At 37.3% G+C, this 25,763-nt stretch overlaps 1 protein-coding gene across 1 annotated transcript in view; it reads left to right on the plus strand.

Annotated features, from left to right (window-relative positions):
- Positions 1–935: 935 nt before the first annotated feature.
- LOC110166163 (myosin-10-like) overlaps positions 936–25,763 on the plus strand; it is a 38,936-nt gene continuing 14,108 nt past the window's right edge. The window contains exons 1-17 of the mRNA XM_055158572.1: positions 936–1,100; positions 2,745–3,126; positions 7,241–7,397; positions 15,553–15,580; positions 16,947–17,049; positions 19,073–19,099; positions 19,628–19,645; positions 21,290–21,382; positions 21,698–21,761; positions 21,845–21,943; positions 22,039–22,182; positions 22,595–22,690; positions 23,393–23,511; positions 23,870–24,022; positions 24,141–24,314; positions 24,409–24,582; positions 24,984–25,098. Of these exons, the coding sequence (XP_055014547.1) occupies positions 2,782–3,126; positions 7,241–7,397; positions 15,553–15,580; positions 16,947–17,049; positions 19,073–19,099; positions 19,628–19,645; positions 21,290–21,382; positions 21,698–21,761; positions 21,845–21,943; positions 22,039–22,182; positions 22,595–22,690; positions 23,393–23,511; positions 23,870–24,022; positions 24,141–24,314; positions 24,409–24,582; positions 24,984–25,098 (1,909 nt within the window). The 5' untranslated portion in view covers positions 936–1,100; positions 2,745–2,781. The remainder of the gene's footprint in view (positions 1,101–2,744; positions 3,127–7,240; positions 7,398–15,552; positions 15,581–16,946; positions 17,050–19,072; positions 19,100–19,627; positions 19,646–21,289; positions 21,383–21,697; positions 21,762–21,844; positions 21,944–22,038; positions 22,183–22,594; positions 22,691–23,392; positions 23,512–23,869; positions 24,023–24,140; positions 24,315–24,408; positions 24,583–24,983; positions 25,099–25,763) is intronic.

The raw sequence follows: 25,763 nt of genomic DNA on the forward strand, positions 1-25,763 counted from the left end.
TGGTCTGCCCACCCATGCAATTATACTGAGATGCTGATCTGTCAACAGGATCACCAAAAATGTTCTGTACCTCAAAAGACCTGAAAAGCTATCAAAGGCATCTTTGTTTAACATGAACTATAAACATCCAATTAGTGTCTAATAATAATGACAATATAATAATGATGTATTTTTTCAATGTAGCCTTTTATTTAAATGTTTATTTGATTATTAATAGCCCTTAATTTAGATTGAGTACACTCTATTATCTAAAGATTTGACAGTGGAGTCATGGACTGAGTGTGGCAATGTTGTTAAAGCTTAGACTCTGTTGCCCTCTACTGTTTGTATCGAGCACGGCAGCATACAGCACCAATTTCAGCTCAAGACCTATTTTTGCCTTATTGTAGTCCTACTTTCTTTTTTTTTTTCTTTTTTTAACCTCTTGATCTTTTTGCTGTACTACTAGTACTACTACACTTAACCTGGTATTTACTCCTGTATCCTACAGTAAACTTAGGGCTGTCGTGCTCAAAGTTTAAGTACAAAAGCTTTCCGAAACGTGTCCAGTTTTGCGTATTTGGTGCACTCCTCATCCACTTGTTCGGACACACTCCATGTGAATCTCTACAGCTTGGTTCTTTTAATAATAATTAAATGTAAGCTACTACCATAAAACCACATAAAACCATCAGTTCATCTTATTTAAATGATATTAGATGAGATGCTAAAACATTTTGTATCAATTAAACGTGAATCCAGTACTAGATGGTGACAGGTGTTGCTTGTTTGTGCAGCAGTAGCCTACGATCAAAGTTTTGGGATGGAAATAAAATTCAACCAATCGCGGTTCGGCCGTAGACTTTCACAGCCAATCCTAACACCGGGATCGTGTGTGGGCGTCGCCCAATACAGCGCGTCTGTGGCGGGCGGCGGAGCATCCATCCTCCGCGGCCCGGGCGGCGAGAGTTCGGTTGAGAGGGTGCTGATGGCGGGGGAGTACCACTGATGAGAGAGCGGGCCACAGGACACATTATTTGAGCACAGATTGGGGGAATATTACTTCAATCTTCTGGGTACTAATACATTGTGGGACAGTTGTTCTTTCATCGCTGCGTGTGGTGAGTCGGACAGAAAAGCCCGAGTGTCTTTTCAATGGAGGATGCGGGTTAGCCGCACTTATGTTAGCTAGCGGATTATTGTGCCATGACTTTTCAATGATGGAGGACCGGGGGCGAGAGCTAATGTTAGCCTGCTGGCACCACAAAACTTGTGCCTCTTAGTATTTCAGTTTTATTACTAGGTTTGTATTAGATTTTTGGACATCTTTATTGTAGGACTAGCGCTCATGGCGTGGTCATTGTCCGCTTGCTTTTATCCTCATATCCAGACGTCTTTTGAACCATCCACACCCATGATGGGCTGGGGAGACTGTCTATTTCAATTTAAACTTATTTACCACTTATAAAACGTACAGTAGTATGAGATATCTCGCCTTTATATTTTCCAAGACACAAAAGGACTAATTAAAATCTGTGTTTGGGTTTAGCTTCCTAATCCGTGTTATCGTCCTTGTGGCATCTTTTTCAGCGGGTGGGATAGACAGTTTAGCACGCCAACTTTGAGCTAAGGCTAACAGGCTAACATATCCTTGCAGTAGATTAGAGGGTTTTATTGTATACATCAAATACCATAAAATCACAATATGCTGGAAAATGCTCCCACTTTTATTGTCGATAAGCCGCGTTTCCCAAGGTCTTACTCAACAAACTTATCAGAACCACAACTGTAACAAAGGCCACTAAACGTGCTCTATTACTGTGTGGTTTATGTGTAAAATATTCACTGGAAAAGGTTGTTATTGTCGATATTAGACAACCACACGCCCCCGCGAGCGATGGTGTTGAGCTGCCAAAGGGTGACAAGGCAGCCAGCAGCCGCTCTTATCCCCCATCCCGTGACCTGACCCACATTTGTGCCTAACCAGAGTCTGATTTAAGCATGTGGCAATTGTAGGTTAAATGTCTGGGAGCCATAACCACTATATTTGTGGTTGTTTCACATTCACAAGAGCCATGCTTGAGTGGAGGTCTATGCGAAGTAGGGAACAATACAGCTGTTAGTACATGTTTTATAAAGTTTCAGATACAAACTGTTATGGCTGTGTGAAGTGTGTCTGATTATGATGCTATTGCACATAGTAGTGAAAAGTAGTGATATATTTATGGACTCTGTTAAAATGATACAGCATTTCAGCATTCAATTAACACTTGAAGACTGATCTGAAGATTTTTGTTAATTCATTGCGCTTAATTGAAAGAAGGGAGAATGTTTTTCTTGTGTGCTTTTTGTACAATTTTAATTTACTATCTAGAGCTTAAAACAAGAAACAAAGAATCTTATGCTGTCCACCCACATACTGTACATAGCAGAAGCAAAGATGTTATCCCTGAACCACTGAATATATTGTCATTGTCAGTTATTTGTTATTTGATATAAAATTTTTATGAGTATAATCTAATATTGAATCATGGAGCACAGTGGGATACATTTAAGAAAGCAGCATAATATTATAATCATTTTTGCAGACATTATTTTTGTTTTAATAAGAATTATAAAAATAATCAGAACTGCAGTATCTATTTATAATTTGTGAAACAAAAATATTGTTAGACACCAGGTATTCATGCTTTATTAATGCTTGTGGGAAGTTACTGAACAGTATTATCATTATCATTGTTGTAACACCCCTGTTTTGATTTCAGGTGCCATCTGGTGTAGTGGCTGAGTTTTCCAGCAGTAATGTCACAGAGAAGTGGGCAGGAGGACCCGGAGCGGTACCTGTTTGTGGACCGTGCCGTGGTCTACAACCCAACAGCTCAGGCCGACTGGACGGCCAAGAGGCTGGTGTGGATCCCTTCAGAGAGGCATGGATTTGAGGCAGCCAGCGTCCGGGAGGAGAGAGGAGATGAGGTGGTGGTGGAGCTGGCGGAAAATGGGAAGAAGGCGATTGTCAACAAGGATGACATTCAAAAGATGAATCCTCCAAAGTTTAGTAAAGTGGAGGACATGGCCGAGCTGACCTGTCTGAACGAGGCATCAGTGCTGCACAACCTCAAAGATCGCTACTACTCTGGACTCATCTATGTAAGTCTTTATAACCAGAATTTATTACTATATTTATAACGTTATAAAAAATAAAACATATTTATACTAGTAACCACTAATGCAATGACAGAACAAATTAGATTCCATCTTACATATACTTGTTGTTTCCTTGGACCAGATGCATTTCCTGCACTTTAAATCTGTAAACATGCAGTTCTCCCAATAAACATACAATACCCTGTTATTATATCATAATAAGCAAAATGCATCCATGGAATAGCGCAGATTGAAATAAATGTCATCTCCAGTCTTTCCTATATTATTGTGGTGTGTGGGTGAGTGGATGCATGCTGGTGGGGTGTGTTATTTCTGCATTGTGAGGGGTTAAACGGCTTTGAAAATGAAGAACTGAGTCATGAAATGGACATTCAATGATGAGGTCATTGATCTATCCTGTGTGCATCACTCCCTCATTCAGCAGCGCAGCAGATGCTTTTAAACTGGAAAAACAAATGATATATTTTACTTTCTAAAAGGTTTCCATTTAAAGTACAGTTTTATGTCCTCCTGTGTGTGTTTGGTGGAACAAGGTGCAGCCCAATAAGCCTAACCATGTAGTCACTGCACACTGTGGCCTCCAGCCAAGAGATCACTCGTTGATTCGTACCTCTTAAAAGCAGATGTTGTTTCTCACTACAATAGTCCAGTGCAAATCTTGAAAAGAAAAAAGGAAAGTTTGCTACTTACTTTTCATACTGTTGCATAACCGTGTGCCTTTAGTGCGATGGTAGCAGTTGCACTCCTACACAGTGCAAATAATAGCTCCCCTCACTGTTCACTTCAGTTGAGCTTTCGTTTGGAGCCAGTGCTGAGTCACTGTAATGAAGCTGTGTTCTTATCGCCATCATTTACATTTTATAAAACTACTCTTATCTTGTACAAAGGAGTCATTCTTATAAAAATGTTTAGAAAAATCATATTGTAAAGTTCACAGTTACCACAGCTTAGTTACCACAGCTTTTGCTTTGGTATTCTAAATTGAGACTTTGTGCATCATTTTTATTGGCACTATGTGAATTGACACTGCACAGGAAGTTGAACAAGAGGTCTACTATAACTTGCAGAGTAGTGCTTGTGATGTCTTTCTTGAGAAAGAAAGCATGTAGTTTATAGTTAAGTTTCCAGAGATCAGTCTTATGGAGTTCTAACAGTTTTAGGTGATCTACATGATCCTGATGTTTACCTCTGTAGTTTGTATGTAAATAAATTCCTATTCCTAATATGGACCTGGCTCTGAATTCGCTCCTATAATTGCTAGCCTCGTGAGCTTCACTTGACTGTAGCTGAACGCTGTGAGTGACGTCACACTCCTTAGTCCACTTCTTAGTCCACTTAGTCTATAGTTCAAACATTTTTAAATTACCTTCTTGAAAATAAATAAATCATTAATTTGATTTCGCCCCGAAGCTACTACCCTGTGCTTAGCTAATGAACAAGGAGCTTTCAGTGGTTTGAACATGTACACTGAAGTCTACGTGTCAGCTGCTTCAGCATTCCTGACTCTGCAAGTTTTCACATCCAGCCAAGAGGTCAAGCCAATACAATGTAGTGCTGACATAACTTCACATGTCCATCTTTGAATCTTGGCTCTTTATATAGATTTTGTAATACCACTGAATTGAAGAAGGGAAGACTTGGTTATCACACTCAAGAGTTATTAGCACTTACACAAACTTAACTGGTCCATGATGAATATAAAAGCTTGGACACAGTGCAGCTCAGTAATCAAATAAGAAACATCATTAAAAACACCAGAAATAATAATAATAAAATATAAATAAATGAAATAAGTAAAGTTATAGTGACCGTAACCATGTCAATCTAATCTAACCTGATGGGTCAGTCCATAGAATAATAGTAGCAGTAATGGCAATGCAGCGTATTATGAAACACAGGTCAAATGCAAATCTCTTTGTTGTTAATGTGACTACTGCACCATGGACTTTAGCTCAGGGCTGTATGTCTGAGCTAAGGTTAGTTGTTTTGGTGTGTGGATATTAGTGCAATATCATATAATTCAAATACAGTACATATTTTTTTTTTATTTTGGCATGTAATCCTCTTTAACATTTGTAATTCATTTGTTACTGACGAACAAATTAAACAACAAAATTAGACCACTTGCGTTTTCTCCAAATTCAGCTTTAAATTTGAACAGATCAGTAAGTTGAGAGCTGTGTATGTTTTCATGAATGAGAATATAACATGATCTCAATTAATAAACTATAATGAGTAGATAAATTTGTTCTTGTCAAGGTTTCTGTGTTATTCCAACTTAGCTATTTTCTATTAACAGTTTTCTGTATTGTGCTTTTATGCACCAGGGATTCCTCCAATTAAATCTTGAGGCTTTGAGTAGTCCCAGAATTAGCTGACATTCCATTTTGTTTAAGACCTTAATTTCCCTCACCTTTTAACTTCACTTAAAGTCTTCTTTTGTTGTATGTAGCAGCAGCCTTTCTACAGATGGTGTCATTTATTTAAAAATTAGGTTGGCTCCCTCTAGGACACTGTTATGTTTGTCATTTCCAATGTCAGATTAAGAACATGCCAAGATTAAGCAAAAACTTCCCTCATAACAACTGTCAAGAAGAAAGTGTTGGCCTTTTTATGAGGGAGTTAACTTTAGTGTCAAGAAAGCTAGAAAAGAGAGAAAGAATTGGATCAAATCTTGCTCATTTTTTGGGACACTTAAGTTCCTGTGTTTACATCAGATTTATTGTAGCAAGTTATTACAAGTTTCTCTAGACTTGCTAATGCTAATTCCTGAAAGCTCAAGTCAGTTAACCCGCTCAAAATAATCTACATCGGCACGTAAAGAGTCACACAGTTCACTTCCAGCCGTGTACTTAATTAAATTGAGACAGAGGGGAAAAAATATGATAGATTCCACTTTCCAGACACTCTAACCTAAGTGCCTGTTATGAAGGAGTGTAGAACAGGCTCTCCAATAATCCTTGAAATACCCCCTAGGGTGCTCTGACGGGGCTGAGTCATGTGTGGGCCAATGCTGCCGTCCTGCTGTGAGGGGCACTGATCTGTCTGCCTGGCCCCGTGCCACAGCAGGGCATCAGAGCAACCGTGAGGGTCCGGGAGCGTGCCCTAAATGTAAAGACAACAAAAACAATAAGCAAAACAGTGCTGTAAACATAGTGTGATTGTGAATAGAGTAAAACTGGCATGTAATGTTTATGTTTAAGATCGAATGAGAAGAAATAGGGATGCACTTACATGGGCTTTTTTAGCCAATATTTCTGACTATATGACTGTTGTAGTTGATAATTGATATTAATTAGAAAATCTTTGGCAAAGCTCCAAAAATGTTAAGATGTTATAAAGTTCACAAATGATTTTATTGATGTAAATTTTACCTTTCTAGTCTTTTTTACACAGACCCATCTGATGGGTGATGATCACAAATTAGCACAAAAATATAATTTTTTTTTCAATTTTCGACAATAACAATACAAAAGAATAACAATGAACAAAGTCAATATCTTCCAAAACTTGGGAAATACTATATATAAGCAAAGTAGTTATTTTGTGTGTGCACAGACATATTGCTAAAAATGTCTGGGCATGTTTGTACAGGGCAGTTGTTCTCTTGGCATTGTCACACACAATAGAGTGGACCTGTCACTATTATTCCTGCTAAATCTCAGGGGTCAATGCTTTTGCTGCTGTCTGGGGCCCTGCGGTACAAACCACTAACACACAAACAAGTTAGGCTTAATTTATTTAAAATATTCTGTAGATTTGTAACTTTTGATCCGTCCAGTCAATGATACACGAGAGGAAGTGTGTTAATCTAGTGGTCTATTGTGTTTGATGGGCAGACATGTCCAGGATTAGCCTTGTCCCACCTCGCTCTGCATTTTACAGTCTATAGGCCCCATACAGGCCACGGATTAAAGTGATTTCCCCCTCTGTATTCTATAGTTGTTGTATTAAAATGGGAAATCAAACTAAAATAAAAAAATGTGCCTTTTTATTTTTAGAAATGTGAACTATACTACTGCTTTATGATATATTGTGTAATTTGTTTTCATTTTAATCTCATATGTAAGTGTATTCTAACTGTATTTCTCCGCAGACATACTCTGGCCTCTTCTGTGTGGTCATAAATCCCTACAAAAACCTGCCCATTTACTCAGAGAACATCATAGAGATGTACAGGGGCAAAAAGAGGCACGAGATGCCCCCTCACATCTACGCCATCTCAGAGTCTGCGTACAGGTGCATGCTGCAAGGTAAGTCTGTTTCTCACACTGCGTGATTATAGTTGATGTAGTTAAAGTGCATTTGATCCGATTTCTAATAAAAGTAATGCATTATAAGTTAGTAAAGGCAGCTATATTTCATATTCCTGGAAACAATCAATACCTTTTAGAAAGTGCTTTTCTATTTTAAAATCATAATGCTTTTGTTGGAAAGTTATTCTTGGATTGTCAATACCGTTAATAAAATTTACACTGGTAGTGGAGTTAAGGATGGCTCCCCATCCTTAAGGGTCAGACAGGGGTTATTCAGCACATTTTATGGGTTTGGTAGTTATTAAGTATTTATTAAAGTATTGATTTCATATTTGTGGACATGAGCTGAGGTAATCATGTCTGGTGGGCCTAAGCATTATCATTAAAAATGATCTAAATAAAGATAAAATTAAAAACACCCCTTTGAAAGGCCTTAAAGTGCCCAGGGCAGGTTAGACTACTCATTTTACTGAAACACCGTTAAGGTCAGAATTTTAAAACAACAACAACAACAACAACAAAACAGTTAAGGTTTAGGTTTTAAATGTTACTTTTTGGTTGAATGACAGCACACTAGGGAATTTCATACCTGCAACTATGATGTGCACTGGGCCAAAATTCCTTTAAGGTACACAGAAATGAATATTTGACAAATAAAAATATAAGAAAACACTTTTATTTTGTTGACATAATGTTTAAAGTATCTGAAAAAATGTGTTTCTTTTGTAAATTGTGCCAAACATTTGAACATAATTCTCCTTAATGTAACTTAATAAATATGGAATTCTCTTAAATATAACTCTCTACTTATTGTAATTACATATAAATAACGATATTTTAAAACTTTTCTTCACGAATTGCTTCTTGATTAGTGCAAAACTATAATATATATTTACAAAAGGTGCTATTCCATCAACGCATTTTAAACTATCCTCTAGTAGACATGGCACAATATAGAAATGTACTGTCACCATTATCTTTATCATTATCTTTGTTGGCGATTATCATGATTATATAAAATGTCCCACAAACGATTATTTAGCCTTTTTATCACGATAAATTATATTATTGTCTATTATCCCATCCCTGTTCCCTAGTAGCATGGATCCAGCTCTACAGTATATTCAGCCTTCAAAGAGCTGTGCCTGATAGTTTCCGAATTTCCTGCTCTGAGCTGTGACTGGGATCAGACCAGCGAGAACAGAGAGGGTGACCCCATTGTGAGCCACAAAAGCCCCTTTGTGCAGCGCTGAGGGCCGCTCATGGGGGTGGTGAGTGACACACTGGACTGTCCCATCAGCCCTTGCTCTCTGCGTGCTGATACACACAAGGATGTTTGGGTTGATTCAGTGTCAAAACGGCGCCTTCTTTCCCCCATGTCCACTGTGAATGTAACCCCCTACGTATGTATGAATCACATGGCAGCATTCCTGTAGATTTATCGTTTGTAAGGGGGTCAGCTTTTTGGTCAGGTCTTTTATGTTGAGTTGTTACGGTAACTACTATACCGACCTAAAGCTCAATGTATGATCGATGGAAACAATATTTTTTGGCGTCAGTATTTATTGTGTGTACACTTTCTTTGCATTACTATTACTGGTAAATTCTTATTATTTTTTGGCTATATGATAAGATTTAAGCCATAAATAGTTGAATTAATAACTTCTATGACTCATTACAGATGCAAACTAAGTGTAAATTGTTTCATTCAGCTGTTTATTTATTGCAGCTTGTGATTTTTTTTAACAATATTGTAGATTTAGAATAGTTTTTGTGGTTTAAATCTGCTCTTGGGTTATTGTGTCAGTGACATGAATTTGTTTCGATATTATCATTTATCGTCTATAATTTCTTCAACAATATATTGTGCTTTAAAATTTGTTATTGGGATAAGCCAAGTTGTCAGTTTTTTACAGCTTGAATATGTTCTTCTGCACCACTAGGCTAACCTGTTCTCAGTTGTGATCAGAATTAACTGTGTTGTGGATGAAAAGGAGGTTTGTAGGTTGCAGATTAGTGGAGGCCAGATGCTGTTCAGCTGTGGCCCTGAGCTTTACACCCTAGTTAATATTAGTGATATTCTGCTCTGGGTGGATTAGTATTTCTTAGAGATGTGCAAAAGTATTAATATATCGTGATACTAAATTTTGTTATCGTGGGTTTCTGTATCGATATGTCGCCAAGGGTATTTTTTGAAAGAAAATAAAATAAGAAAAATATTAACACCAAGAAATATCGTTCCAGCTTTCACATATCGAACGATAAGTTGATAAAGTAATTATTGTAACAGGCCTAACTGGAATTTATTTGTTACTGTCCATTTTTGCTTTCTACTTGGCTCCTTATTGCATGATTTGGTTAATATAATAAAATATCTTGCCATATTTTGAGTCTAAGTAGTTGCCAGTTTGAACCATAGAACCAACTGGCTCTGAGCAGTAGACTGTCAAATCATATTTACAGCGAGAGGATGCCTGGACCTCTGGGGTGAGTGCTAATTGCCTCTGCAGTTCTGTGAAGTTGGGGCCAGCCTCAAATCGGAGCAGTGTGCTACTACAAAGGCACGACCAGATCACTGCATCTGTCATTGATTACTATGTTAAGTAGATACGCTTTAAAAATAATAACAAAGTCTACATCTTAACGTCTCTTCAACACTGGTTCAAAATGGACTAGGGTTGTTAAAGGTACTGAAAATCTACCCATAGATACTCATTTGAACAAGTATCTATTCTAAAAAAGAGCCTTTAGAATGAACTTGAGCTTTATCAGAACAAGTATAAGAGCACATAGACTAGTGTACACCCATGGACTACTATGGAACATACCTGGACGACTGAGGGATTACATGAATATAAGGCCACATGGAAATATAAAAGAAAGTACAATGATTTAATGTAAAAAAAAAAAATCACATTCTACTATCCAAATAAAGAGTGTTTTTTTTAGTTATCATTGTTGTTTCGGAATCAGTATTCAGTATCAAGCCAACTCCTACTAGTACTGAAATTGATAAATGTTTTCAAACTAAAATTGACTAGAAATCCTCCTTGGATTTTCTCAACAGTTCCGATCGCATTTCCTGACACAGTTGTGAAATAGGGAGTCTTTGTTTTCCCCGAAAAAGTAGAAGGATTCCCCTCTTTAGCGACCCCTGTGTGTTTATGCAGGCCACCGGGTCAAACTGGCTCAATCCATCGCTGCATAGTGAGGATTTCCACAGAGCAGTACAGCTGTTTGATTTCACAATAGGAATTCCACTGGTATAAAAAAGGAGTAAAAATAGGTTTCAACTTTTAACTTTTTAACTTCTTATGGAAACATTCTGCTATTGTAGTGAGTTATCTAGTTTGATTGTTTTATAAGTGGCCATGAATGAGGCTGCCAAGGTTTGATAAAGATCACGATTTTCTGTATTTTTTTCTCTGATCATCATTTCACACAAAAATAGTCTATTTCTTCATCCAAAGTCTGAGCTTTGCTCCAAACCACACGCTTTTACTGATGGAGGATTGGCTGAAGAACTCTCAATTAAAGAGCCAAGTGTATCATTGACAATTAGACATGACTGAATCTAAAATTTGAATTATTCCACAGCCCCACATTAACTATAATATCTCTATAAATATTAATGTGATACAGCTTCTTCTTTGAAACTGTCTACCCCAGCTTCAGACTCTCACAAAGATGCCTAAATACACGCTCAGATTTCATTAAAGACTTTGTTCTTTGGATGAAACTGAACCCTTCTCCAGTCCATTTATTTCCAGAGAACTGTCTAGACTTATACAGGGACTGAGGCTCTGCTGATGCCACCGCCGTAACACTGTGGTTTAAGGACTCATGGACTCATGTATTGACAGATGCGTGCAGATGTAAGGAAACTATGTGAACATATTTTCCACAGTTTATCCAATATATGATTAGTCTGCCAGTCTGTTTCTGGTAGGCATATTAACATATTGAGCAGAGGTTAGAGTAGTAGATTGTGTCTGTATTGCATATTTTATTGTAGACATTATTAACACATATTACAGCTTATATTTGTTCATTCCAGTTTTGTTATGCTTCAAGTAGAGCTGGCACGGTAATTACTCAATTTCATCATGTCTTTTAATAAATGATAGATGAAACAATAATTATTTCAGGTTCAATTTACGTGGGTACTTTTTCTTTGTACTAGTGAGGAACTTTTGTTATTTTTAGCACTACATTAAGGTCTGTAGAGAGAGCATTAATAGACTTAAAGTAACCATTAGTGTTTCATTTTGCTATGTATCTATTACAGATAATCCTGCTTGTGCCAGTGGTGTAATTTAGTTCCAGTATTATTTTATCATCTATATTCAGCAGTGTATTGTGACAGGCCTAGCTTCAAGAAACATGTACAAATGAAGCTTTCTTTTTAACTTTATGACGTCTTTTGAGACAATTGTGTTTTTGTATTGTGCTAATGCGCCAAATAAGTTCCACCCATAAGCAGTAATAATAATAATATCCAGAGCTGTTCGCACTTAAGTGTCCTTCCTAAACACACACACACTGCATATGTCTCAATCCCCAACCGCCGCCTCACAATGAACCCAGTATCACTCAGATCAGGACCCCTCCTCTGCCTCCAGCCCCTTAAGAAAAAACATATGTGAAGACTCCCGCCAAATGAGTCAGAAGGTTTAGGTCAGATTGGGCCAACCAAATACAAGCAAACAATTCTCCACAATTCATATGTCTGTGTTTACTGATTAAAACAACAGGAAGAAGTCTAGTCTAGGCATTATAAAGAAAAAAATGCTTTATCAGGGCAATGGAGGCATTGGATTTCTGCAAGAAGATACATTTTCATTTTGCTCTTGGCTTTAGTTCAAATTCATTTTATTTTTAAAGTCCAGCATGCAATGTTTTTGTTGTAGGGTCTCCATAGAGAAGTGTTTTTATCGCTCAAAAATACCTTGAAAAACATGCATCATCCTGCTACTCCTGACCTGTGACTTGGCCTGGGGGTGGTACCTTTTCTCGATGGAGATCTATACATTTATTTGCCATACTGTGGAACATTCTGGGCAAAGAAATAACATCTCCATAGAGACTTCCCCCTGAAGTTAGTGCAGCATTAATAAAATAAGCACAAATCTGAGTTTCAAATTTAATTGTATTGCATTCAGTTAGTATGACAAACCATGACCTTTCTGTGCTGCTTTTGCAATTACTTTTCAAATTCCAGATCATAAGTGCCCTGAGGTAATATGGAGTCATGTGAAACTGTGAGTGACTCTGCTGCTGTGGAAATGGTACAAACAAGTCCTTATGATCAAGTAATAAAACAGAAATAACTGCTGAGCTGCTGTAGTCATTGGCCGCGTGCAGCCCCAGTGTCCCCTGTCAGTAATCTGCCCTGTGCAGTCTGCTGTGGTGAGGGTGAATTACTGTAAAGACCACAATGAATGAACGTTACGTGTGTCTGCTGCCTAAGAGATAAAGAAGAGCTCCAAGGAGATAATTCAGATACAAAAGTGGACTGTAAATGTGAAATGGTTAGTGCTAGGAGTGAGTGACTGAAATATTTTATTTTAAATATTTAATTTCAATTCTGTTATTGTACTGCAAAGGAATTTTGATAATGTTTTAGAATTAGGACTCATTGCACATTTTTAAATATTACCAGAAGCATTATCATTTGACAGTAGACAAGAAACACACACATTTCAGAACATGTTTGCAGATGTCAAAACTACAGGGTTAGAAGGTTTTATAGATATTAAAACCATTGGAAATTAATTTTGCAGAGGATATAATTTTACCTAAATAAGCCTCTATGCTTTGCAAATTTAAACATTGAAATTGTGATTCGATTGTGATTCCTCTTGCAGCCTTGGTTAGTGCATTTCCTGTGTGCTACTGCTAAACGCTTGTACTGCTCTTACATTGATTAGATAAGAGTATTGGCTGATATTGGTGCAGATTCTTCAATATTGGTACAGGTCAGTATGGATAACGATATTTTTTGCCATTTCTAAACACTCTTATTAGTCAAAATGGAAATGTAAGAACAGATTTGGCTGTCTGTTTGCACAAACATGTAACAAATAATTTTATATTCTAGATAACTTTTAACAAAAGTGAAAAGTTAGTTAGACTTAGACTTAGACAAACTTTATTGATCCACAAGAGAAATAATTTGGACACAGTAGCTCACACATCACAATAAATTACAATAACAAAGAGCAACAATATAAATTCTAAATAAGTAGCATAAAATAGTAAGAGACTGGTGTGAAATAAGGCATAATAATATAAATGTATGCATACAAGTAAAAATAAAATATAGAAATATAGTAATACAAATGTACCTCAGATATATTGTGATGATTGACAGGACACTGTTGGTACTGTATACATGAGTTGCAAGCCAATTTCATTGTTGCTATAGGAAGTGTCTGGTCCAAGTCAGGAAGGCTGTTGCTGATGAGCCGTCCAGCTGTGTCCTCGTTCACGTCAACCCCAGCCTACACCCTCATGCAGACACACACACACACTCACGCACACACAGCACCCCCACGTCACCCCTCCTGTGTGACGTCCCACAGGAGCACTGTCAGCACTTCAGGTCCAGGAATCCTCACCTTTCAGGCAGAACAGCCCCGGACGACATGTGCCAAAACAAGAGAGGACATTTCTTTTTTGAATGAAGAGTCATAGTTTTAATTTGGAGGAAAGATAGACTTTCAAAGACTATTTTATGAACTTGTTGTTACTCCAAATATTTGTTTTTATATTTATTTTATTTGAGCTGATTCTGTATAATCTGCTATTATATTCTTATATCCTTAACTGTTTTCTTGTGATTATGATGCTCAAAATTATGGTAATGGAATATGGAAAGATTAATTTACAAAAATGTTTACAGACAGACTATATTAATTATTTCTGAAAAACTGTTAAGGTGCCAGAGGTGTGTTATGATAATGAGAAAGAACACTATATTGTACAACTGCTGTAGTTATGTTTATGGATATACAAATTAAACAGGAGGTTGAGACGCAGTGTCCTGTAAGTCAGACTTGGGCATTGTACAGTTCTCAGGCCACCTACGGCCCTTTGGTTGACTCTGACCGACCTGTTTAAACTAATTTGGAATTACAAAATAAACATATTTTATAATTTTACCTCATGCATGGACTAAAGCTGCATTGCTTTTATTTCAGAGGTGTTTTTTTAAGGACATTTTTTGTAAGGCAACCTCACTTTTTCATTGCTTAGTCATAACATATACACAAAACAATGCTATTTACTGCTTTTTATTAAGAAATACAATTAATATTTTGCACCATTGAGTTAAGTATTTTGGTTTCTCTTGTGGCTCCGTGGAAAAAATAATTGCCCACCCCTGCTGTAAGTAGTAAGTAATCCTGCCTTAAACTGGAGTGACAGGATGACTTGTATCTAATCTGTGCACCTCTTGGGCATGTAGTCATGTGACTTGGGGAGGCCCTGTCCCTGTCAGGGGGCATGGATGAGAATAGAGCCCTCTGTTTTCCCATGACGACATCATCATTTTTCTTCTGAGGGCCTCAACATCTTATCCGTCTCAATGGCAGTTTGCAAGACTCAGACACCTCAGGGTCTTAACAGACACATAAATTTTACTGCTACTGGGTGGTCACTGGTCACAGTATAAATTTTTTGTGTAATTATTGAGAGGAGTAATTCACTTTGATTCACATTGTCTAATAGATCATTATTCTTGTATGTGATCAGCTTTATAAAATCCATCTTAAAAGTAAAGTTAATGTGACATATATAGACAGATAAAAAAAAACCAATTTACATTAATTTATCCATTGAATTAAATGTCATTAGTTTTTGCATATATATTACATTATGATGATCTAACTTTTTACCCAGATGTCTTATAGCAAAATTTTAAATAAGATTCAGTTTCAAAGAAGGGGCGAAACTGGATGCAAGCCAAATGAGTAATAATTAATCTCAGAAGTGTTCTGTTTAAGATGGCATTACTGCACATTGCAGAGATCGGACTGTGCTGAAGCATATGTTTGTAAAAGCATAAATCTCACAGATGATTCTTGTAAAAATGTGTTCATAGTTTTATGTTCATCTACATATTTTGTCTTTTGTTTTTTTGTCTCTGCAGATCGAGAGGATCAGTCCATACTTTGCACGTAAGTTGCAGACTCCCTACTCATTTCAAATTACAATAGCAAAAAAGTTAACATTGGCCTGTCACAATAACAAATGTTGAAGGATGATAGATATACAGCTTCAGAGAAATGTAACAATAAATAACACTGAAACTACTTTATGCCAGTGACACAAAACAAGATACTTAAATAGACAGTATCATTAAAAGCCCTGAGCTGCTACAAATAAATAGCAGAATGAACCAATAATTAACCACAGAAGTGACTTAACCTTTTACAGCTCAAATCTTATTGCATTCCTCATTGCAAAGAAAATATGCACACTAGAAATACTGACCCCAAAAATACAGTATATTGTTCCAGATTTCATATATTAAATAGTAAGCCACTATAAAAATTATCATGACAGACCTAAACCGACATTATATTCTGGCTGTTTTTGTCAGTGGAATCTTTTTTCTTTCATCGACTAAAATAAACAATGCTGTCAAAGTCTACCAACAGCCCTGAAGGCCTCGCAAGACACAATAAAGTCAGCACCTCTCACTTATAGTCTGTGTGTCAAGGGCACAGTGAAGGAATTTAACACCAGCGGTCCATAGAAAATAATGATGTAATCCATATAACAGCAGAACTCTGATATGTCCTCTCTGTACCCATTAAATCAGCTTACATACATTACTCACTCGTCCCTGGCACTCCACTTTAACCCTAACACAAACTTTGATCTTTAAACTGTTGTGTACAATAGACAAATACTTAGACCTGTCATACATTTTGAAGTGCAAAGTAAATATAGATGATTAACAATCATATTTGAAACAATAAAGCAAAATTATTCCCCCTAAATGGTCTCTTATTTATTTATGTTGTATGTTGTTGGTTGTTTGTATGGTGCTTATGTTGCTGTCTTGTCTTTGTGTTAAAGCATGTGACCCCCTGTCCAAAGACAAATTTCTTTCATGGAAGGCAATAAAGGAATATCTTATTTTATTATCTTATCTCTTATCTTAAATACAGCAGCATTTTTACTGTGAGTCTTGTCCACCTCCTGTGCGTAAAACTGCAAATCCTTCAGTGCATGCCTGGCTTATTCAAATTTGCACCTTGTGTAAAACCTCAGCTATGATCTAAATCTAAACTGCTGGCCACATTTGTGCATGGCCTTTTTGTGGCTGTCACAGTAAGACAATGATGATAAGTGAAGCAAAATGAATGGAAACTCAAAACTACAGTAGGTAGCACATTCACATCCCTTTTTCTAGGGTCTGAGCCATGGTTTTACTCATAACGCTCTTTCCAGCTTCCAGAAATGTGCAAAGATAATTATGGCAGTGGTTCTAAGTGTGTGGTTGTGATTTGTGATCTTCTTTTTTTTTTATTTCAGGGGTGAATCAGGAGCAGGCAAAACGGAAAACACCAAAAAAGTCATTCAGTACCTGGCCTACGTCGCCTCTTCACACAAGGGACGCAAAGACCACAACATTCCTGTGAGTACTGCTATGAAATTACACTGTAAATGTATCTTTTTATGTCATATTTATGTGTTGCCGTGCTCTTTGTTATTTATCTGTTGTAACTTAAGTTAAAGGTGCACTATGACTAGCCATTGAGATGTTGTTGCTTTGCCTAGAATGTTCCACAGTGTGACAATTGATATTATGCAGGGACATCATACTGGGGGTGTTATACATGTATCTCTATTGGTGAAATGTTCAGCAGTTTACCATGCAGACACTATGCACACATTGGCAAATGCTGTCAAAAAAGTTTTAAGAAAACTCAAGAAAAATACAAATGGATTTAAATTTTCAGGAGCCTGTGATCAATACGAGCATTCATGGTCCAGTTTTGAATTTTTTTCAACAAAAATCTGAAAAGGACTAACTGAAAAACTAATGCTAGCCTGCTTATGACTGTAATTTTATGTGTGAGAGACTTGTTTAGCAGCACAAATCATCTCACTTGTTGTAGTTCCAACCAAGTCAGCTCTTGTCAGATTGTTAAAATTAGGGATGTAACAATAATCGAAATATTGTGATATCGTATCGTCAAAGTTCTCACAATAATATCGTGGACCATCACATCCATCCATCCATCCATTTTCGTCCGCTTATCCGGGGCCGGGTCACGGGGGGAGCAGCCTAAGCAGGGACTCCCAGACTTCCTTCACCCCAGACACGTCCTCCGGCTCCTCCGGGGGGACCCCGAGGCGTTCCCAGGCCAGCCGAGAGACATAGTCCCTCCAGCGTGTCCTGGGTCTTCCCCGGGGCCTCCTCCCGGCGGGACATGCCCGGAACACCTCCCGAGGGAGGCGCCCAGGAGGCATCCGGAACAGATGCCCGAGCCACCTAAACTGGCTCCTCTCGACATGGAGGAGCAGCGGCTCTACTCCGAGCTCCTCCCGTGTGACTGAGCTCCTCACCCTATCTCTAAGGGAGCGCCCAGCCACCCTGCGGAGGAAACTCATTTCGAGCGCTTGTATCCGCGATCTCGTCCTTTCGGTCACTACCCAGAGCTCATGACCATAGGTGAGAGTAGGAACGAAGACTGACCGGTAAATCGAGAGCTTCGCCTTTCGACTCAGCTCCCTCTTCACCACAACGGTCCGATACAGCGACCGCATCACTGCCGAAGCTGCACCGATCCGCCTGTCAATCTCCCGTTCCGTCCTTCCCTCACTCGTGAACAAGACCCCGAGATACTTGAACTCCTCCACTTGAAGCAAAGACCATCACAATATATCGAATCACAAGTCTCTTTGCTTAAATTAAGAGTTATGGTGCAGCAATAGCTAAAAAAAGACAGAGGTAACTACATAGACCTGGATACTTTGCTCCATTTCATTGCCGACTAGATGAAGAAATAACAGTTCTAAAAAGTCTTAGTTCTTTGGATTAAGTCTTGTCAAGGCATTTTAAGAGAAAAAAGTAGCATATTAACAGTTTTGTTAGCGTCCACAAAATATCGCAATAAATGTCGTACCTTGAGATGTATATCGTGAAAATATCGTACCCGAGAGATTTGGATATTGTTACATCTCTGATCGTGAGCCTTCCCACCATATCGTAAGCTTTCCCATGATATCACAATAAATATCGTACTGTGAGGTTCATACTGTGATGATATTGTATCGTGAGACTGGGATATTGTTACACCCCTAATTAAAATAAAGCTAAGACTGAGTAACTTGAACAACAGAGCTTCTACCAGAGTAGTGCTTTCAGTTAGTGTCACACCCCCAGGAAATTATGACAGTATCAGCTGCAAAATATCAATAAACTTAACTATCCATGGAGCCAAGTAGGCAGATAGACAACAGGTGAGTTTAACGAAATACTGTGGAACATTCTAGGCAAAGCAGTAACTACTCCATGGTGACAGCAGGAAAAGTTAGTGCACCTTTAAATATTAATATAGTCCTTATTAATAACAAGAGAAAATTGTACCTATCACGGTTTGTGCACTTTGTGAGCACAAAATCTAACTTTTACATTTGTTTCTAACAAACAGCCAGAATCACCCAAACAAGTGAAACAGGCAAGTCTCCACGCATTCCTATTCACAAAATATCTGCATGTAATTCTAACTTTGTGTACTTATATAGAGCCTGTAAAATGCAAAGGATTTTTTTTTAAAAAGAACTATTATTTTATTCTTTCTTGTCAGGCACAAAATTCAGTTGTAAGTAATTTCAGATCTGGCATGACTTACTTAGACCTTGTGTTGCGTTTTATTGCCTGTTTTCCGTTGTCCTTTATAAACACACAACATAAGCATGTGCATGTATTCTAGTGTAGAGGGTCTCATGTGCTTTAATTTTGGGTTTAGGTTAAGATAGGAATAACCACACCTGTTTGATGTGTCTTTTACATTCATAACCTCTTCATATCAACATTAGACGTCACTATAGTTAGATAATACACTTATTATTATCCTAAAATCCACGCAATTGTAGAGCAGATTCACACTAACACATAATATTGAAAAACCTGTGTATCGTATCCATGACACATTTGAAGTTTGTTTTCTTCCCCTGATAACATTTGAATCTCTCCATGTCTACAGAGTGGACCCCTGTTTTATGTGAGTAGTATGTAGTTTCTACCCTTTAACCCACAGCACAGAGGGGTCTTTTCTCAGTCTGGCTGCTGCTTTCAAAAACTAATCATTTGCCATGCTTTCTATCTGATATAAAAACAAATTAAAATAACATTTTCTTTAGACTTTTACATACTTGGCATGAACTTTGATTTAGTGTTACTTTGAATTACAATAACGATAACACTGATATAAATTTGTGTTGATGTGAACTAACACACTTGTATATTTTTCTTTATTTATAGAGCAATATACTAATATTTGTAAAGCAACAGTTTTTATATCTGCTGCATTTAAGTAGCTGTCGAAACCACATAACACAAAGCTGTTTATGTCTTTATTCCAAAGTCTCTAACTAGCCATGATACTGGGCAGTTTCAGTTTTTTCCCATTTAGTCATACAATGTTTTCTTACAATGTCTGTCATTTTTAAATTTTCCAACAATAAAGGGGCAACCATTTGCAGCTGTATTATGCCAGATGTGTGGTTTCTAGAAGGGGAATGTGGTGGAGCCCATAATGCTGTTAAATTGGGTCCCCCACTGATATTTATAACCTGTGGTTGTTTTAATGTGTACAGCCGGCTGAGGGGGCAATAGAGTATTTAACTACTGCAAGTTTGTAAACAGTGAGCTTTGGTCTGATCCCATTGTGGGTTTTGCCACCACAGTGCTTAAGGGAAATGGATTTTGTTGACATTAGCTCCACAACTAAATAAACTATTCTAAGCTGCCTGTTTTTAAAATGGGCTCTGTATGCAGCTACTGTTTACAAGAATTGAAAATATGTCACCAATGCTTTAGTCTGCTCAAAACTGTTCTGTAATAGGCCACCAGAGGAGCTGTCGACACTTTCAACTATTATGTTTTGAAAGTCTTATATTACGCAAAATTGGCTCTTGTGAGCTTCCAGCCATGTTAAAATGTTTTTACCTCCTCAAAAATATATTTGGAGTTGTGTTTTGTTTCATTCACACATGTTTGAGTAACCCATTATTATTAGTCTGTCTACATCAATAAAGCTTAAAATGCTCTTTTCCACATTGTGATGTCATGAAGTTGTGGTTTACAGACAATAGACAATCCCTACTAACTTTTGTTTAGCAGAGATTGTCAATTACAGGGCTGAAATTATGCATATGATTCTAGTGAAGGTGTATGCAGTTTAAAAACACAGTGGAGCACTTCCTGTATTATCACATGACATCACAAGGTGGAATAGAGTGCTTTCCTCATATATGCAGGTTTTATGTGTTATATGTGAATGAAACAAAACATAACTGGGTATGTTTTTGATGAGACAACATTTTAACATTAATTTGAAAACAGTTTAATATGGGCCCTTTAATACACTCAAGTCCTAAATTTACCACAATGCCATCATTTACTCATAAACCATAAATAAAAGTATTATATTAAAAGTATATCCTGATATTTTGAATTAACTTAGGTGAGCCACATACACTAATGTATTTCACAGGGACCCTTCTCTTTCTCACACTCCTGAGTCTTCATATGTCTTTGTCTGCATGCCTGTGATCTTTCCTGTGGCCCACACTTAATCTCTGATGATTTGAATATTTATGTTGAGGTTGATGTGGTGATGGAGTAATCCTCTGCTTTATTTCAGGGAGAACTGGAACGTCAGCTTCTACAGGCCAATCCCATCCTGGAGTCTTTTGGGAACGCTAAAACTGTGAAAAATGACAACTCATCGAGATTTGTAAGTTTTTGGAAAAATATCCAGGCAGCAGGATTTCCACAGAGTTAACACTTTATGAGGCCCTCCTGTTGAAAGCCACTGTCTTCACATGACATGACATTGTCATCTTACTAGGATTTATACTCTATGTGGTAATTGTAGTTGAAAGTGTGTTTGGCTACTCCCTCAAACAGGTTAAGTTATAATAATACAAAAATGAAAATATATGTTTTATTTATTTAATGTGTATTTATTGTCAGAAGAATGTAATTTACACCTTATATATGCCTTAACTGCTTTCAAAATAACATATAACATTTATTTTTCCCTTCACAGGGAAAATTCATTAGAGTCAACTTTGATGTGACCGGTTATATAGTTGGGGCCAATATTGAAACTTGTATCCTTTTAAAAGTGAAAAGTACTTAACGTATTTGTATCACTGTTGCAAAAAATATTTTTTTTTACTTAACCATCTGCCAGATTTACTAGAAAAGTCTAGAGCAATTCGACAAGCCAAAGATGAACGCACCTTCCACATCTTCTACCAGCTGTTGGCCGGGGCTGGAGAGCACCTCAGATGTGAGTTGGTTTGAATCTAATCGTGTCTAATTTAAAACAGTGCAGACCATATATGAGACACTACAGATCATGTAATTTATCATTTTTGTCTTCAGCGGACCTACTTCTGGAAGGATTCAGCAAATACCGTTTCCTGTCTAATGGAAATCTCCCCATCCCGGGCCAGCAGGACAAAGACAACTTCCATGAAACTATGGATGCCATGCAGATCATGAGCTTTGGGCATGAGGAGATCCTGGGTATGTCCTGAATGCAGTTTTTTATGCTTTTTCAATAACGTCGCAATTAGATTACATTTGAAGTAAGGTTACATCAACGGTCTTAAATCAAATCTCATTTGTGAGTTTGTAGCAAACATCCATGTGATTTGGTTATAGGCAAGGCACGACAAGGCAAGTTTATTTTTATAGCACAAGTCATACACAAAGTAATTCAAAGTGCTTTACAGAATAAGAAATACATTAAAATCACAATAAAAACAAATCAAAACATAATAAAATTAAAGATTAAATTTTAAAAAAGAGAGAGAGATATTAATTACATAAATTAGAGAGAAGAATGCGGAATGAAAACCTTTCAGTCATATATTATAATATTATAATATATTATAATTGTGTCTTATTTGGTAATTTATTTGCTGTTGTTTTATAGCCATGCTGAAGGTGGTGTCAGCAGTGCTCCAGTTTGGAAACGTTGTCTTCAAAAAGGAGAGAAACACAGATCAGGCCTCGATGCCAGATAACACTGGTTAGTACATTGCCACATATCTATTTTACATCTGCAGTGTCATGGCAGCAGCTAATAATACAACCAGCACACAAAATACTTTGCAGCAGATGTCATCAACGTTCACCAGAGGTGCAATGCTAACTGTACACACTGCTCTGTCTGAAGCTCTGTTACTCAAGTTAGACTTCAGAGCTTTGTTTTTTAACACAGTCTGATCATAAAGAACTGATTCAGCTGGAACTACAACAAGGGAGCTGATTTGGGCTGTTAAACAAATCCCTCTCAAATAACATTACAATCACAAACTAGCTAGCATTAGCCAACAGTTTTTCACTTAGTAATTTTCACCTTTTTGTTGAAAGTCAAACACCTAAACCTAGGACCATGAACACTCGTATTGATCACACGTTTCTGAAAATGTGTTGTTTAAATCCATTTTGTATTTTTTATTTTGGTATTTTGGTAATTGCAGAAACTTACTTTTGAATGAAATGCATTGAGGCATTAACAGGAATTTGAGACAGACAGAAGTCATTTTGTTGTTCTACACATTTTAGTAGCAAATGTTTCAGACTTTTTGAAACCTTTGCTACTAAAGAACAACTCCTGAATGTCTTAGGGATTACATCAACACATTTGGCAGGTTTCAAAGCACAACTACTATACAATGTAATACTACTTTTATAGTCATCAGCTCTAAACTATCGCTGTGATTTTCAGCTGCTCAGAAACTTTGTCATTTACTGGGAATGAATGTAATGGAGTTCACCAGAGCCATCCTGACTCCAAGGATCAAAGTGGGACGAGACTATGTCCAGAAAGCGCAAACTAAAGAGCAGGTTGGTTGGATGCTCACTTTGGACTATACACATTGTTTAGTTTATGCGTATACCTAATACACACCTGCTTTTTCCGTTTTTATATAGTACGTATATTAAAAGGAGATTTAGACAGACTTATAACAAAGGGTTACTCAAACGTGCTTGAATAAAACAAAAGATCTAGATATGTTTTTGATAAGGTAACAACAATCTAAATGAATTTAAAGTTCACAAGAATAAATTTTGCACAATATAGGACCTTTTAAAGATTGTATATTATCAACATTGATTATTATTAAATGTTGTAGTGTAAAAGTAAATTCTAAGTATCAAAAGTATTTCTATCAGCAATGTTTAAACTTCTTTTTCTTCTCAGGCTGATTTTGCCATCGAGGCCTTAGCCAAAGCCACATACGAGCGCCTGTTCCGCTGGCTCGTCCATCGCATTAACAAAGCTCTGGACAGGACCAAACGACAAGGAGCCTCTTTCATTGGCATCCTGGACATAGCCGGCTTTGAGATATTTCAGGTTTGAAGGATATTTTTAAACTCTAAACAATGGACTGCTCTACACCCATATATATTGGTTTGAGTATTTGTTGTTTTCTTTTAAATAATTAATTAATTATTGTCTTTGTTGTCCTCAGTTGAACTCATTTGAGCAGCTGTGCATCAACTACACCAATGAGAAGCTGCAGCAGCTGTTCAACCACACCATGTTCATCCTGGAGCAGGAGGAGTACCAGCGCGAGGGCATCGAGTGGAGCTTCATTGACTTCGGCCTGGACCTGCAGCCCTGTATCGACCTCATAGAGAAACCGGTCTGTGTAAACAAGATCAAATTAAATAAAAGTTCAAATTAAAGTTAAAATCCATACTATTTCATTATGTGTTCTTATGTATTGTTGTTTTCAGGCCAATCTCCCAGGCGTCTTGGCTCTGCTCGATGAAGAGTGCTGGTTTCCCAAAGCCACAGACAAGACCTTTGTAGACAAGTTAATCCAGGAGCAGGGGACCCACCCCAAGTTTCAGAAACCACGGCAACTAAAAGACAAAGCTGACTTTTGCATCATTCACTACGCTGGCAAGGTACATTTATGCAGCTACAATATTCCCTAATTAGGTTCCTTGATCATCAATGACAAGCAGCTTTTGAGAAATCTTAAAATTTGTGATGTACTTCACTCAGAAAAGCATGATCAAAGGACTCTCCCAAGTTATTTGTACAAAAAAATGTTAATTTCTGTTAAAAGAAATTAACCACACTGTGGTAGGGACCATGTGAACAAGGACAGGACTCGTGCATAACCTACTAAGTAGCACATCTGGTTAATATTTTATTTACTATCACACAGAAAGACATCTATGCAGAAAAGAGTGAAAAGTTTCAATATTCTCTTAGTGATTGATGGCATTTATATTTATTTATACAACTGCGTACTGTACCAGTCCTCATCTGTTATGACAAAATGATGTGTCTAAATTTACAGGTGGACTATAAAGCTGATGAATGGCTGATGAAGAACATGGATCCACTGAATGATAATGTTGCCACTCTTCTTCATCAGTCAACTGACAAGTTTGTGGCTGAACTGTGGAAAGATGGTATGTATTTAGTAGATCATATTAGGTTTAAATAATTAGTAATTATTTTTTACAAATTCACATTTTAGAGGAGCATTCTAGTAAAACACTTTTAACCATTTTACACTACTAACAGCTGCAGCTCCTTTATTTTGTGATTTCTGATAATGTACATTAAAATCAGCCTCCTTCCTCCTGTCTCTCTCTGTGTTGTAGAGATTCAGACCATTCAAAGGGCTTCATTCTATGACAATGTCACTAGTCTGGATGAGCCTTCAGGTGAATGACTGGGCCATGCTGTAGCAGACCTGGGCCAAAATAATTAGGTTAACATCAGCAGCATTTCATTCACTGCTGGCTTTATTGAACCAGCATTTTACAATCTGGTTTGGCCTATCCTCTACATATTATTGAGTATTTTTGCCCAGATCTGAATGTTGCTATGTCTGTCCTAGCTATTATGGCTCCCATCTGCTTCCCGGCTGCATGTTGTCTCAGCCATAAGCAGTTAAACTAGAAGTTAAACTAGATTAGTGAGTAGCCTTTGTTGTCTATTGGTGGACCAATTAGCTTTTTGTAATTTTTTTGTAATTACTGACCCCCAAGTAAGCATTTGGAAGAGTAGCTGGTTTGAAATCCTGTTTTTGTGCTCTATATGATGGGAAAGGATTCAACATTTTAAGGAT

This window comes from Boleophthalmus pectinirostris, unplaced genomic scaffold, assembly GCF_026225935.1.
Source record: "Boleophthalmus pectinirostris isolate CB_2022bp ecotype Guang Dong unplaced genomic scaffold, ASM2622593v1 HiC_scaffold_22, whole genome shotgun sequence".
NCBI classification, from domain to species: domain Eukaryota; kingdom Metazoa; phylum Chordata; class Actinopteri; order Gobiiformes; family Gobiidae; genus Boleophthalmus; species Boleophthalmus pectinirostris.